The sequence below is a fragment of the Octopus bimaculoides genome, chromosome 3 (genome assembly GCF_046866305.1).
Source record: "Octopus bimaculoides isolate indiv1 chromosome 3, ASM4686630v1, whole genome shotgun sequence".
NCBI classification, from domain to species: Eukaryota; Metazoa; Mollusca; class Cephalopoda; order Octopoda; family Octopodidae; genus Octopus; species Octopus bimaculoides.
Window position 1 is genome coordinate 44,530,581 of NC_142930.1, and position 16,071 is coordinate 44,546,651.

The 16,071-nt window shown below is 36.0% G+C and overlaps 1 protein-coding gene across 1 annotated transcript in view; it reads right to left on the reverse strand.

Moving 5' to 3' along the window:
- LOC106867619 (b(0,+)-type amino acid transporter 1) overlaps positions 1–13,548 on the reverse strand; it is a 49,098-nt gene extending 35,550 nt beyond the window's left edge. Inside the window, exons 1-3 of the mRNA XM_089348353.1 lie at positions 13,432–13,548; positions 3,175–3,376; positions 343–456 (exon numbers count right to left, since the gene is read on the reverse strand). Coding sequence (XP_089204479.1) covers positions 343–456; positions 3,175–3,376; positions 13,432–13,446 — 331 coding nt within the window. The 5' untranslated portion in view covers positions 13,447–13,548. The remainder of the gene's footprint in view (positions 1–342; positions 457–3,174; positions 3,377–13,431) is intronic.
- Between the last annotated feature and the right edge of the window lie 2,523 nt (positions 13,549–16,071).

The window sequence follows — 16,071 nt, forward strand, 5'->3', positions numbered from 1 at the left end:
CAACCATCTTTGGTTTCAATACATAAGATGTTCTTCCATCAGGATAATGCTCAGCCACATACAGCAAGGATGATATTCCGAAGGCTGGAGCAGTGTGAATGGGAAATGATGCCCCACCTACCATATTGCCCCATCTGATTATCATTTATTCCACAGTCTTCAAAATCATTTGGACAGAAAATATATGAATTCTGTAGATGAGGTCAGAACAGTACTGGAGTGAATTTTGAAAGAGGGACACCTGCTGTTATTATCGAGGGCATGGGAACTAGTAATAAAATATTTTTTGAAGACTTAAATATATAATATTTAAGAGATTTAAAAAATTTAAATATGTGATTAAAAAAAACTCACCTAAAGTAGCTAAGAGACCACAAAAAAACCAAATTATCAGACTCAGAGCCACTGAGCCACCTCCAATCAATACTCCTTTAGGAGATATAAAAATACCAGAACCTACAATCAAAAACATTTAATAATAAAATTAACAGATTATTTCAGAAAATAAAAAGAATATAATAATTTCTGATACAAGATTAAGGCCCAAAATTTGGAGGAAGAGATCAGTTAATTATATCCACACAAGTACTTAAATGGTAATTTACTTCATCTGTCCTAGAAGGATGAAAAGAGAAAGTTGACATCGATGGGATTTAAATAGAATATAAAGGGCCAAAGCATTTTGTCCAATGCTCTAACAAGTCTGCTTATCAAATGCCCTTGGTAGCACTTCAAACATTTCAATGAATTTATTTTATGGATGATGATGCTCTTTGTGATTACTACTCTTGAACCTCTGCTATATACTAGGACTTCCTCTCTCAACTGGCTTGTGATCTTATCAGACATCTTGCACACTGATAATTTATGTTAGGTACACTCTATGGAAATATTACTTGTCTCTTTATAGTGTATCAAGCACAGCCATTTCTCTAATGACAGTAGAGTTCTGTCTTCTTTCTTCTCAAATTTGTCTCTCCAAGAGTTACTTTGAGGTCTCTTAACCCTATGCTTTACTTCCACATTTGGAATTTAAGTCAAGAGGCTCAACAAGAGCTAGGTCCTGCTATATAGATGTTCCTAAAGACCTTTCTCTCAGAATGTTGTAACATAATTTGTTACAGATAACTGGACAACAGTTAAAAAAATTTTACGAACTAATAAATCTCTTTACAAACCAATAATTAATATTCCTTGTGAACTAACCAATTGACACCTTCCAACTTCACTGTGAACTAACATGAACTTCACTCAGACCAGTCTCTCTCTCGCAAGGGGGCATCATAACTCTCATCACAATATCTCCCCTTTTGAAATTTTGACTACTGTAAATTTCTTTTATTTCTATTTCCAACACCTCTCTCTCATTTTTTTTTTTTTTAGTTGTTGCATCTTAATTGTTGCCCGACTTTTAAGGTAGTATTGTGTTCGTTGCACACAGCACTTTTTCTTTTCGTTGAACTAAACACTCTTGTTAACACACTTTTTTTTTCTTTAAATTTAATATCTTTTCCGTTTAGGTATTACCTCCAGATATTCAGTTTGTTTTCATTTTCTGAAGCTACTTCTAAGGAGTTCAGTATCTCTTGGTGCTGGCACTTCAAATATATCATAGAAGACTTCCATTGGTATTACCCTTCGTTCTTCTGTTTGCCTCATCTTTGACTGGTTAAGGTGTCTCTTATGTTCTGAACATTGTCCTTTAATTAAATACCTCATATTACCTAATCTTTTCATTACACAGTCATCCTCCCAAGTTTCCTTACCATTTTGTAATTTGAACTCAGAACACAAAGAGCCAGAACAAATGCCACAAAGCACCCAACATGACAATGCTTGCCCTGACATATTTAATTTTACTCAAAATGCTATTCAAGAGGTTGGTTTGTAAGTTCTACCTGACCCACCAAATTCTCCTGATAAAAGCACTTTCAGATGATCGCCTTTTTATCAGTTGTTCTCCAGTGGTCAGTGAGGTGTTTTATTCAACAAGTTGGAACTGAAAAAGTGGCTTGATGGATTCTTCAAATTAAGACCTAGTGATTTCTGCTGTCAAGGCACTGACAAGCTAGTGGAACATTGGCAAGAAGTCATATATAACGAAGGATTATTGACTATATTATTGATATATCATTGACTGCTTTCTTAAAATTATTGATGAAAAACGTGGGGGAGGGATTTATCTAACAACCCAGTACATTCATTAAATTATTTATTCCCACTTGAAGGTGGATGTTATGTTAGTACAAGCTATACTGCGGTAGTTACTATGAGAGTAATTCTCATATAAGTTTTCAGTACAAAATGCACACTTTCTTATATCTCTAGCGGGGATATAAATCCCTGCTATCTCCTGTGCCAAGACCACCAGATCAGGTGATTTCGACCTTCTTTGGTCTTGTCAATGAGGGATGCTCAACCACTAGAGATAGCAGAGACTCATCTCCTCACCAGTGATATATAGAAAAACAGTGCCAGAAGAGGCACTAATGTTGCGATTAGCCAATGAACTTGTTAAAAAATATATATTAGTGACAGGGGAAGTATTAATACTGAAGGGTAATATTTATCCCCACTTGGACATGGATGTACTGTTAGAATAAACTATACTGTGGTAGGTACTATGAGAGAAACTCTCATACAAGCATTTGGTGCAAAATGCACACTTGCTTATATTTCTAACAAAGAGATAAATCCCTGCCACTTCCAGCACTGAGACCACCAGATCACGTGATTTCAACCTTCCTTGATCTTGTCAGTGATGGACACTCAATTCTCATATAAGTTTTTGGTGCAAAATGCACACTTGCTTATATCTCTAGCGGGGATATAAATTCCTGCCATCTAGAAATAGCAGTGACTCATCTCCCCACCCACAAAAACTTTTCAGCTTTTTTACACATACTTAATAAATTAGTAATTACTGGTTTAATCTGAAACTCCTTTCCCTGAGGTTTTGCATTAAATAGAATTAATTTAAATTTGTTGAGAACTCTAAGATTGAACAAAGAATAGATGCATATATTTCTGTATTCACTGAATGAACAGTCAAATGTTCCATATAACATCATAAATTTACATAATGGATTCAATCAAGCCAAAGCAAGATTTAGTAATTTCTGAAATAAAGCATATTTTTAAGTGTAAAGAAGGAAGACTCCTGAAACTACCTACCAATCATTGTTCCTACAATCAGTGCAACAGCACTGAATAAACCAACACTTTTCTCCATAACCATAGCATGTTGACCGTCAGAGGTAGGGTTTAAGGCTTGTTTTTCTGGTATTATATCTTCAGTTTTATCACCTGATTTACTATTCTCAGGTATTTTCTCTGATTTACTATTCTCCGGGGTTTTCTCTGATTCTGAAGCCATCTGTAAATAAAACAAAGTCATTTTAAAACTTCAAAAAATAAACTAATTGTTAAAGAGGACAACGAATGTTAAGGCAAGACAAACATCTTAAGTCATATATGTTATTATTTTTGGAAAAATTCAAAGTTTTACAGCTGTTTCTGGGATATTCCAAAGTATGGGATATTCCGTCATCAGAGACAAATAGGGAAAATGTGAAGGGTATAGATTAATGAAACAATGACATGGAGAACAGGAGAAAAGACTTGAAGAAAAAGAAGAAAAAAGAGGCATAAAAGTTCACAGTTCAACTTCCCAGTAGTGTAGATCATCATCATCATCATCATCGTTAACATCTGCTTTCCATGCTAGCATAGGTTGGATTATTTGACTGAGGACTGGCGAATCAGATGGCTGCACCAGGCTCCAATCTGATTTGGCAGAGTTTCTACAGCTGGATGCCCTTCCTAACATCAACCATTCTGAGAGTGTAGTGGGTGCTTTTACGTGCCACCGGCACGAAGGCCAGTCAGGTGGTACTGGCAATGGCCAGGCTCGAAATGGTGTATTTTACATGCCACCTGCACAGGAGCCAGTCCAGCGGTACTGGCAACGATCTCGCTCGAATGTTTTTTCACATGCCACTGGCACAAGTGCTAAGAAGGCGACGTTGGTAATGATCACGCTCAAATGGTGCTATTTACATGCCACCGACACGGAAGCCAGACAGCTGGTGCTCTGGCAACGAACACACTCGAACAGTGCTCTTAGTGCTCCACTGGTACAGGTACCATCACGATTTCGCTTTCGCTTGCCCCAACAGGTCTTCGCAAGCCGAGTTTAGTGTTCAATGAAAGAGACGTCAGCATGGGTGCCAGTCTACAGATTTAGTTCGATTTCGATGTTAGTCCATAAGTCTTTAGGTGCAATCCTGAGTAAATCCATGTATGGTTATAACCTTAATAGTGTAAATATCCAGAGATAAATGCAAACATATCAAAGTTTCATAAGAGAATGGTAGCAGAGGTAGCTATTAAGGGATAAAGAGAAAGAAATATAAATAGAAAGAGAGGAAGGTATTGATAGGGAAGCAGGAGGTACAGGAAGTGGAGTAGGAAAGCAAGGATTAGTATGAAGGATAAAATAAGGTATATAAAAATATAATGTACAAAAATAAGCAAGAAGATAAATAAATAAGAGTAAATAATGAGAGAGGAGGAGATAAAAGAAGATAGCATAAAAAAAAATACAAAAAAATGTAAAATGAAAGGGATTCAAAGAGAATAATAGGTGTCAGTATTATTCTACTAGTTTGCAGGATTGGGGAGCAAATCTAGTAGTAGGTGTTTGTATCCATTTTTAGGTCAGTGGCTATAGAAATATTTTTAGCTATGGGAGTATGAGTGTGTAGGTAGTCAGGAATGGAAAGACCAGTTGAATGTTAGATTATCTAGGAATAAGAGTTACAACTAAATATTAGGGGATTTAATAGGTTAAGGTTTAAATATAAATTAAAGAATTAAAAGTTATCTTGTAGGGTACTAAGGCTGATAGAAGCAATGTACAAGGGTATGTATTAATGATCATGGAGGTATGTATGTGAGTTATGTGTGGGGGTAAGTTTAAATTTGGATTTATGAACGAATTTAAAAGTGCAGAAGAATTTGTGCTTAGACGTTGTGAAGGCTTCGTTGTGTTTGTTAAGCAAGTGTGGTGAGTTATGTGCTAAAATTTTGAGGGCTTCTTTTAGGCACAGTTCACAAGTAGAGCGCTGGCCCTGATATGAGATGCCAGAATCTATTATACCCCAAGATAATCTATATCATTTAGATTAATTAGATGGTGTACGTGTTTGGCTAGTGATGTGGAATTGCTATGCTCTTTATATTTAAACTAAGCCCGGTTTCACCCGGTCAGTTTGGATGATGTGGCTGTAAAACCTGCTCTGTGTAAGCATTCAACTTGTTTGGGCACACTTAGGTTAAAAAAACAATTTTAGAATGACTTTTTTCTGTCAAAACGCTAAAAGTAACTGACCAACAAAAAAAAAAAACAACCAAGTTTCAACCAAATCAAAAAATAAACCCAAATACTAAGTGAACAAAGTTGAACCATCCCACTTCCATTGCGTGCACACACACACATTCACATAACCCCCACACACACACACTTTTACATACACACACATATATTCACACAAAGTTGAAACGTTGTTTGATTTATTTTTTCAGCGTACACTACCAAGTATAACATCATGCCATCCTTCCTTATTCATCTATCACTCCTTCCTTTCTCATTCATAAACACAACAGCATTATTATAGTAGATTATCTCAGTAACCATGGGAGCTATGAAAAAATACATTCCCCCTCCCCTCCATCTTCCACTTTCCTTTCATAATCTTGCAAACTTACTTACCTACTCATCCTATCCAATCCTTGGTTCCACTTCATTCTCTCTCTCCCCCCCCCCCACCAACTTAAGTAGCTTTGTTCATACTCATCACCTTGCACAAAGCCACCTCCCTCAACATTACTTCCTACTCCATTGAGTCTTATCTTGAAAGTTACTCGATGACTTTACTGCTGCTGATGCCATGTAAAAAGCACTCAATACACTCTGTAAAGTGGTTGGCATTAGGAAGGGCATCCAGCCATAGAAACTATCCCAAAGTAGACAGTAGAGTCTGGTGCAGTCTTCTGATATGCCAGCTCCTGTCAAACCATCCAACCCATGCTAGCATGGAAGGAGGACATTAACCCAATGACATCGGTTGACAAATTTATGCATGCTGTGTACTTACTTTAAATCAGATGTAGTAAGTATACACAGCCCTTATTGGCCCCAGTTTCTGAGCCAGTTGAAGTAAATATCCACTATCACTCACAGAGTCGATAATAGAGGTCACCATACAAATTTCAAGGAATCTGATAGGTTTGTTAGATTCTTCATGCAAATATTTCCAACTCAGTTCAAAGCTTCACCACCATAACAATACAAAACTGCAGTTTCTGCAGTTAAACCACCATTTCCACTATAGTTTCCTATCAAATTTGTACACGTTCAGTTAATTCTTCTGGCCTTTCATGGAATTTACAGTCGTTACCACTTCCAGCTACACCTGTTTCATTAAATTTACAGTCCTGGTTATTTGTTGTTACATCCATCTACACCAAACTCCTCCACTTCAACATCAAGTGGTTAGTCCTCAATAGTTGACTGAGAGTAATTATTTGCCCAGTAGATTGGGTTATTCTGATTTCACTAGCAATGACAAATATTGGTTACATAAAAGAGGCAGTAAGGCAACAGTCCATGGCATCCTGCTGGCATGTCCAACCAGGTTCACAACAAGACTTTGGTGCTTGGGGGTGATTCAGAATGTTCTTGGTGGGCACTAATCAATATTACAGGAAGATTTTTCTAAACTGTATTTTCTAAATCTGAGGGTGAACCATTGAATAGTGAGGGTGTGGTGCCATCCAGTAAATCCCACCTCTCATCCTTAGCAACAGGCATATGTTTAACACTGGCAAACAACATGGGGCTGGAAATCATCATCATCATCATCTAATATCCGCTTTCCATGCTAGCATGGGTTGGACGATTTAACTGAGTACTGGCGAACCAGATGGCTGCACCAGGCTCCAACCTGATCTGGTAGAGTTTCTACAGCTGGATGACCTTCCTAACACCAACCACTCTGAGAGTGTAGTGGGTGCTTTTACGTGCCACCGGCAAAAGGGCCAGTCAGACGGTACTGCCAACGGCCACACTCAAAATGATGTTTTTTACATGCCACCTGCACAGGAGCCAGTCCAGCGGCACTGGCAACGACCTCGCTCAAATGAGTTATGAGACCAACTGAGGTGTTGACATACAATCACATGATGAACAGTGTCAATCATTCCATTCAACTGGTGTCAGCACCCAAATTAGCATGCAAATTCATGAAATGGTATAAGAAACTTTTCTTCTCTGTGGTGGACATGACACTAGTAAATACGTTTTTGATATGGCAAATGCTTGGCAGTGTGGGAGATGGACTATTACTTCATCAGTTGCTTGTGAAAGAAATAAAAGTAGTTTCACATTTCCACCATACCAATCACAAGAGTGTCCATATGCTTGTCCTTCCTCACACTGAATCATCAAGGAACGTGGACATTTCCCCCACACACACACACACACACAATTCTGCCAACTGAAAAGAAGAAAAATGTGTCAAAACAATGGCAGTTTACATAAATAAACAGTGCTTGCTTTAAAGCTTTGATGTAAATATACACCAAAATCATTGTCACACACTGGGGATTGACCACAGCTGTGACAATTTATGTTGGTATGGCCTAGTTGCCTGATAAATAACTATTGTCATGAGTTAAATGATGATAATGATAACATATATAAGATGAGTCTTGATGAGACAACCTAGTAATCAGTTCCCTTAGAAGAAATTTAGAATGCAGGTGCATGTTCATCAAAGCTCACTTCTCAGCACATTCCTATTTATTATAGTTATCCAAGTCATAACAGAAGAGTTTAAGATTAACTGTCCATGGCAACTCTTATGTGCTGATGATTTAGTAGCTATAGTAAAGTCAGTGAAAGATTTAGAAAAGGAATTCCAGAAACAAAACCTAGAAGCACAAGGCCTCAGAGTAAATATAGCAGACTAATTTCAGCAAATAGGAGAGAAGATAAGAGCCTACTATTGCTACTAAGATAAGAACCTACTATTGCTATGCTCGATATGCAGAAAAGGAGTAGGTAGGAACTTCATATGATATATTCAATGTGAACAACGGGTGCACAAAAGGTATAATGGGATCACAGGCAGGTTGCAAGAGAAGAGACATTGTATATAGAAGATGCACAGTTGTAGTTAGTAATCAGAGCAGTAAAATAAATTATTTCCAATGCTCAGAAGGATTCATAGAAATAGTTGACAGGATCTGTTACCTAGGTAACCTAATCAGCTGTGCATTGAGAGCATTACAACCAGAATAAAAACAGGATGGAAAATGATTCTCCCAATTAAAGGGTAGATTGTATGAGGCTTGTGTTTGAAGTGTAATGTTGCACATGACCCCTAAATGGTTACATCCTTAAGCCTAAGTGATAAATAGTTAACCTTGTTGACATCAGTCAAGTTCCTAGCAAACATAAGCACCTTAGCTAGCAACCCTTTCAATACAATGGATAAAAATTCACTATATCAAATTGGGTCAACCTTGCTCTGCCTCCTATGCTGGTTAGCTTTAAACCATGAAATAACTTCACTGGTACTAAGCCATAAGAAGAGACTGGATGTCTTCCTTATGTCATCACTGATTTTTCTCAGTATATGTTTGCTTGCCACCCTAATTTCCAATTTAGCTGGGTTAATCAGATGGTATTTGTGGTTAGAGGCAAAGTTTGGTTTGTAGTCTTCCATGGTGATAAAGGTATTTCTCTTAGCTAACGCTTCCACCATATATATTCAATTAGAGGTTGTGTTAACCTCATGAATAATACTGAGTATTAATTGAAACAGCTGTGAGGGATAATGATTAATTTGTTAATAATAGACAATTATTAACTTCCCAGTCTCCATTTTCTTTTTCTTCTTTTATCCTATATATATAAGATTGAAGTTTTTTCTCTCTCTCTCTCTGTGCATGCGTGCGTGTACACAAATTTAATGTACCTCAATAACTTCTACATCTTTCATCTGATTTCTTTAAAATTTGATACACAGCTGCTTCATATCCCAGACCCAAACATAGGGTACTTAGATTTTTTTTTAAATCAATATTGGGGCCTCTAGGGCAATGGGGGACCAACAATAGTTGATTCCTATTCATTTGCATTAATCAGCTGTTTTATAATCAGTAGGGTCTTCAATACATTTTTAATCTTTTTATAAAAGTGAAAGAATTTTGTCTATTTATTTCCACCAATGATAGTGATTAAATTGACTAGGAACACTGAATGCATACATTTCCACAATTCTCAACTTTACACACACATTACTTATGTCCCAAGGATGGTCATGCGCTAAACACTTTGCCCAGAGGCTCCCACGTAAATGGACCTAAATGGACATAGCTTTTTTTGTATGTAGGGTCTTCCATACTTTATACCTCTGTCTCTCTGCTCCCAATGCATTCTCAAATGGCTGAGCCAAATCAAGTTTTACATGGTAATGCTATCACACCCCAGGAGTATCAATGTAATTGTTTTGGACTAAAACAATGCAACATTGGTACTGGTTCCGTATTATGTGTCAAAACTTGAAGAATAAAGGGGAAAGAATAAAATCTATATTGTTATGTGATATATTGTTTCACTTTAATACTTTTACTTTTACTTCTAACCACCACCATGTCACATTTTGTATATGACTGTGTATCTGTCTGTGAATGTATATGCATGAGTGTATGAGTGTGTATATGTCTTACAGTGTGTGTGTCTTTCCACATTAGGTACGTTATTAAACACATTATATGTTTCATTTTTATACCTTTACTTTTAATTCTGACCACCACCCATAGTACATGTGTCTGTCTGCACTATGTACGTTATTAAACACATTATATGTATGTGAGGGCTGGTCAGTGTCAATATGAAATTTTATTTTCATTTCAATTAAAACAATATGACATTTCATAGCAATAATTTTTTTTTAATTTACGTAGATGTACTTACATAGCAACTGACATGATCAAAGATCCTGTGCTTGGAACATATATATATATATATATATATATATATATATATATAACCTTTGATGGAGTAACAGTTATATATACAACTTGAACACACACATTAGTACATAAACATACATTTACATGTACATACACATATACATACATGCAGACACATCTACACTTACGTAAATGTTCATACATACTTATATGCTTGTGCATTTACATATATACATACATACATACATATACACATACATACAGACATACATACACACACACACACACACACAGCACATACATACAGAAACACATATATATCATGAACTGTTACTTTCTCAGATGCAGCACAAAGTTTCATCAATGATTTCTATATTATTTACATTATTTATTATTGACAGATATTTGTCCTCATCTTGTTTGTTGTGAAAACGTTTCGACTGATATACCCTCCAGCCTTCATCAGGCATCTTGGGGAAATTTTGAACCTGGGTTCTCATTCCTAAGGTATTGTTTTATATTATTATTATTATGAGAACCCAAGTTCAAAATTTCCAAAGACACCTGATGAAGGCTGAAGGGTATATGTCCACCAAACTAAGTGCACCTCCACGCAGTTCATAAAAAAAAAAAAAAACCTCAGATTTCTCGCATGTAATCAACTACCCTGACCTCCTAATGTGCCAGCAAAGCCCTTATTTTTCTTCGAAATGGGATAGGAAACTGGAACCCACAGGCCTGAAATTATTTGAAAATGTGCATAAATATTATATATATATATATATATATATATATACATACAGGGTGTCCCATAAAGATGTACTCACTCTTTGACTTCCCAGTACTCATGCATTTTGTGTTCAAGTAGATGTTTATTGATATACATACAATCCTAAAAAGTTAAATTAAATTCAGGAAAATAAATTGTTGTAGAAACAATTATTCATTGTCATTTAGAATTATTTAATGTTCTCTCTCATTCCTACAGGTTCGCAAATGTTCAAACTGCCTTCCTTCATTTTCCAAAGAAAGCTGATAATGTCCAACAATGGATTCGACAACATTGCCAAACATTTCATTTGGAATTGCAAGACATTGTATTCGAATTTCATTTTTCAAATCATCAATTGCCACTGGTTTTGCAGCGTAAACCTTATCTTTGAGATGTCCCCATAAAAAAAAAATCCATTGGCATGAGGTCTGAGGAATGTGCAGGAAATTCAACGCTACCTCTCCTCCCAATCCATTTGTTTGGATTTGTTGCATCGAAGTAAGCCCGTATATCACAAAAAACAATACATTAGTAATCGTCTGTCAAAGAGTGAGTACATCTTTTTGAGACATCCTGTATATATTGTACAGGCCCCAAAAAATACATAAATGACAAAACACGCCTTTACTCACTCACTCTCTCTCCACAAGAAATCAAAGCATACTAATTACCCGATCAAAATTTTGGCACGAAAAATTGCTAAAGAAAAGTGGAAACACTTGATGCCATTTCAAAACTATTTTGTAGTTTGGGGTTTATATATCCTGGGATCTATATATCCAGTAATTTTAGCAAGTATGTAAAAGATATTTTGTTTTAATACACTGACTTGTTTCACACAAACACTAACATGGTTTTTTTGTCCAGACATCGTTACCACTAATTTTCATAACTTCAGCATTCGTTTATTATTCTTTTCAAACTTCTTTGATTTTTCAATTAAATGTAATCCACACTCTAGAAAACGTATTTCTGAAAAATATCGTCTTAAAATATGTGTAAAGAAAGGGGGCTGATGTAGTTTCAAAAGTGATTTTAAAAAGACTTCTTCGGATTCCTAGTTATTCTTTTATTTGTTTTAGTCATTTGACTGAGGCCATGCTGGAGCACCGCATTTAGTCGAGCAAATTGACCCCAGGACATATTCTTTGTAAGCCTAGTACTTATTCTATCGGTCTCTTTGCCGAACTGCTAAGTTACAGGGACGTAAACATACCAGCATCGGTTGTCAAGCGATGGTAGGGACACACATACACGCATTTACATATATATATACACGACGGGCTTCTTTCAGTTTCTGTCTACCAAATCCACTCATGGCTTTGGTAGAAGACACTTGCCCTAGGTGCCATGCAGTGGGACTGAATAGGGAACCATGTGGTTGGTAGGCAAGCTACTTACCACACACCTACTTCTGCGCTTATGGTAAGGTGCACTTGTAAAAATTTAACGTGTGTGTGTGTGTGTGTGTGTGTGTGTGTGTGTGTGTGTGTGTGTGTGTATTCCTTCGATAAAACTCGACAAAACCAAAACAAAAATTCCTTCCATTTCAGCAACTGTCACTGAAGATAAAATGAAACAAAATTGAAGCTAAAACATTAAAAATTATTGAAAGTGGGTAGAAATAAAAGTAAATTTTCTGAAAATTTACCGAAATGCCAAAATAAACACTACGTAGTATAGTAGTACTATGCTAGGGTATCTGTAGAAAGTTGAATGTGATTTCGGAATATAACGAGGAAAAATTTGGATCTTGGGAATTTTCCGAAAGTCCTCTCCTCACCTCAAGATTTTCCCCACAAATTACTTTATAATCGTAACGTATGCCGTTTGAAAGGTATTTGAACAAAATTTCATTAAAAAAACACATTTTCCAAACAGGTACAAGGGAGAAAAATTCGGTTCTTGTGAATTTTCCGAAGTCCTCTTTTCACCCCCTTGGAGAAGATTTTCCCCCACAAATTTCTTTATAATCGTAATGTATGCTATTTGAAAAATATTTGTATAAAATTTCATTGAAAAAAAACTCCATTTTCCTAAAAGTTATGAGGGGAAACCTCGGATCTTGTGAATTTTCCGAGGTCTTCTCCCTACCCTCCCGTTGCTTTGTGCACTTTTTTTTTTGTTTGTTTTTTTTCCATATTCGTTTCCTACACATTTTTTCTGATTTTCGTTTCCGGGTCAAGTTGTAAACATTAAGCGAAAAGATTATGTGATGTAGAGTAATAACGAAGAAGCGACAACTCGCTCGTTGGCCCTATGACATCTGGGGTTTTTTTTTAGTAGGAAGGAGCTCAACTGGACATGAAATGTTTACACCAGGGTTTGTTATTCATTAAGACTTATAAAATGTGAAATTTAGTTAACCTGCAGTGACACAGCGCTTTATAAATCACAGATCGTTGCACAAACAACTCGTCCCGAAATGTAAATAATCCATTGTAAAATAGTATGTATGATTCATTGTAAAATAGAATGTACAATTGTCACTTGGTGATATTCTTTAAAGATATTAGATATTTAAGATTATATTTCGAGATATTTTTTTAATATTTCCAATATTTTATTTTCCTGATGCAATATTTTCGTAAACTTAAAATTAACACAATTCCTACCTTTTTGATGTGCATCCATGTGTGGACGATATCAAGACTTAGTATATCAGATATCTGCCGAAAACAACGACAAACTGATTCATGATCCTCTACAAGGTGCGTTAAAAAAACACGCCGTCGTTATTGTTTAGCCCCAGGATGAACTTAATCGAGCATTGTTGCCATGAACCTGGCGCCTTTTTTAATTTGTAGGTGAATGTCAGATGGGTTTGCAAAAATGACAAGGCTATCTTTAATTGAAAACGACAAAAGACAGAACGTAAAGAGAATTACTATTAATTTGTACAATACGAGGCTGAACAATTATCTTTTACGTGGAAAGTTAGTGAATAAGAGCTGAAGCAAACTGCTACTTCTTATGAATAACTGTAAGCGAATATCATTAAGACCGATTCGACTTGAAATGTGCAAATTCTGTTTTAGTGAATAAAACATAATAGTACAAACTAGATTTAAATTCCATCAAGTAAAAATCCAAAAGGTTCCACGTGTAAGTTTAATGATGTGTTTATTAACGAAAAAGTAGTTACGAATTAGGAAACAGAAAGTAAGACAAGAAGCACATGTCTACGTGAATAATTTCCACTCTGCGTAAATTTAAGTGAAATATTGCCTGTGCATTGCTTCATAGGGAATATTTTGCAGAATAAATATTTTGGTAGAGATGGACTATATGTAATCTGAACCTTTCCCCCCCTTATTTATTAATTTATTTTTACGGAATCCCACGTTTTAGGCTATGGAGATTCCGATTCTGAAAAAAATTTTTTGAAAAATTTCAATTCCCCCCACCACTAAGCAGGCTATTTACATGCTAGAAATAACAGCCAAATCTCACAAAACTAGTGTTAGGGTTACGGTTACGGTCAGGGTTAGGGTTAGGTTTACCCTGTGGATCTATATAAAAACAGGGGTGGGGGGATCGAAATTTTGAAATTGAGATCTTTGAAATTTTTTTTTCAGAATCGGATTCTCCATGGTCTGAAACATAGGATTCCGTAAAAAAAACAAAATTTAAAAGGGGGGGGGGGGTATACCCAGATTACATATACTCCATCTCCACCAATATTTTTATTCACGAAACTATAACATAAAATTGTCCGGAGATTGCATGATGTTATTCAGTTAAACATTTGAAATGAGACAATTTTTCGAAACAACATTCAATCAGGCGTGTTTTCAATGATGTGCACAGAAACAGCAAGTGAATATGTAGTAACGTTTCATTAACGGAGAAAATAAACTGGAGTGATTAAGATAAAAGCAGATTATAAGTAATTTATTAGTCATAATTTAAACCAATGTACAATCTTTATTCCAACCATATGTTAAGATGATGCAATAGTTACAATATATGAAGAATCATCAATAATTATAAGTTGCAAAAAACACTTGAAGAATTTGATAAATAATGATAATAATCTCATAATGTCGATTGCACGAAGGAAAATAGTTGTCATTCTTACCTTTCGTGGTTATATTCACGCTTTAAACTGTTAAAATAGTTAAATATGAAAATATTTCAAATCGAAGAATATGTTCCCACCATCTACCACGCTCAAGCTCTATCTTTCTTTCCCTGTCACTGCCACTACTCCCTCTCTATATACCCCCACTTCTTAATCTTATATAATACTTTCCTTTTATCCACAATGATGATGATTTATTCATTTATAAATTATTCAACTCCACCAAACAGATTTGTTGGTTGAATTTGCTCTTTATCTTATAAATGTAGCGAAGAGACGATAGAAATGAACAGTGAGTCCTAAGTAACGAGGTAGCAACATCTTAAGACGATTTTGACTTAAACTAGCAGAATTGATAGCGCGTCGGATAAAATACTTTGGTGTGTTTACGGCTCTTTCGATCGAGTTCAAATCCTTCCGAGGCCAAATTAACCTTTCGTCACTCTAGAATTATAATAAAACGCCAGCGAAGTACGGATGTGACTTATATTCCTAGAGTGCATAGTTGATGTGAATGAAGTTGTACAAGAAAAGGAGATCTGGTTAACATCAGCAACATCACTTCTGTTTACCCATCTTAATTTAGCTTAGAGAAGCCTACAGAACAATATATTCAGTCATCCTTAGACAGACCTGTAATATAATTTTCTAAAACTACTGCAAGTCAAGAATGACTGGACATAATGACTAGTATAGGGCCTGAGGGTTCGGCACAACAAGGTAATGAAAGGATAGACAAGCAGGACTGAAATGCCTGAGTAAAGTTGGCATGTGTCCGGCTAACTCTGAGTAGCAGACGCCATAGTAGTAGCAATAAGGAAACACGCCTGTAAGCCAGAATCAGCAGCGTGTTCAAAATCGTAATTTTATGCCAATCAATCAAGTGGCCCATTTCTGAATGCCGTCTTGGATGTCTGTACATTGCAGATGATCTGAGAACAATACTCTACAGGGAAGCTTTCACAGGGCCTGAAATTTCTTCTGACCCAGTAGATAAAGGTTAGTCGTTGAAATATATTCCTAGCTATGTTAAAGCTGTACTTTCCCCAAGGGTGATCCTCAATGCTAGTGAGACCTAAAATTTGTTGTGAATGTGCAGATAGAAGTTGTGTGCTGCTCATGTTTAAGGGGATGTGGTTTTATAGTTGTTATATGGACTGTTAGATATATA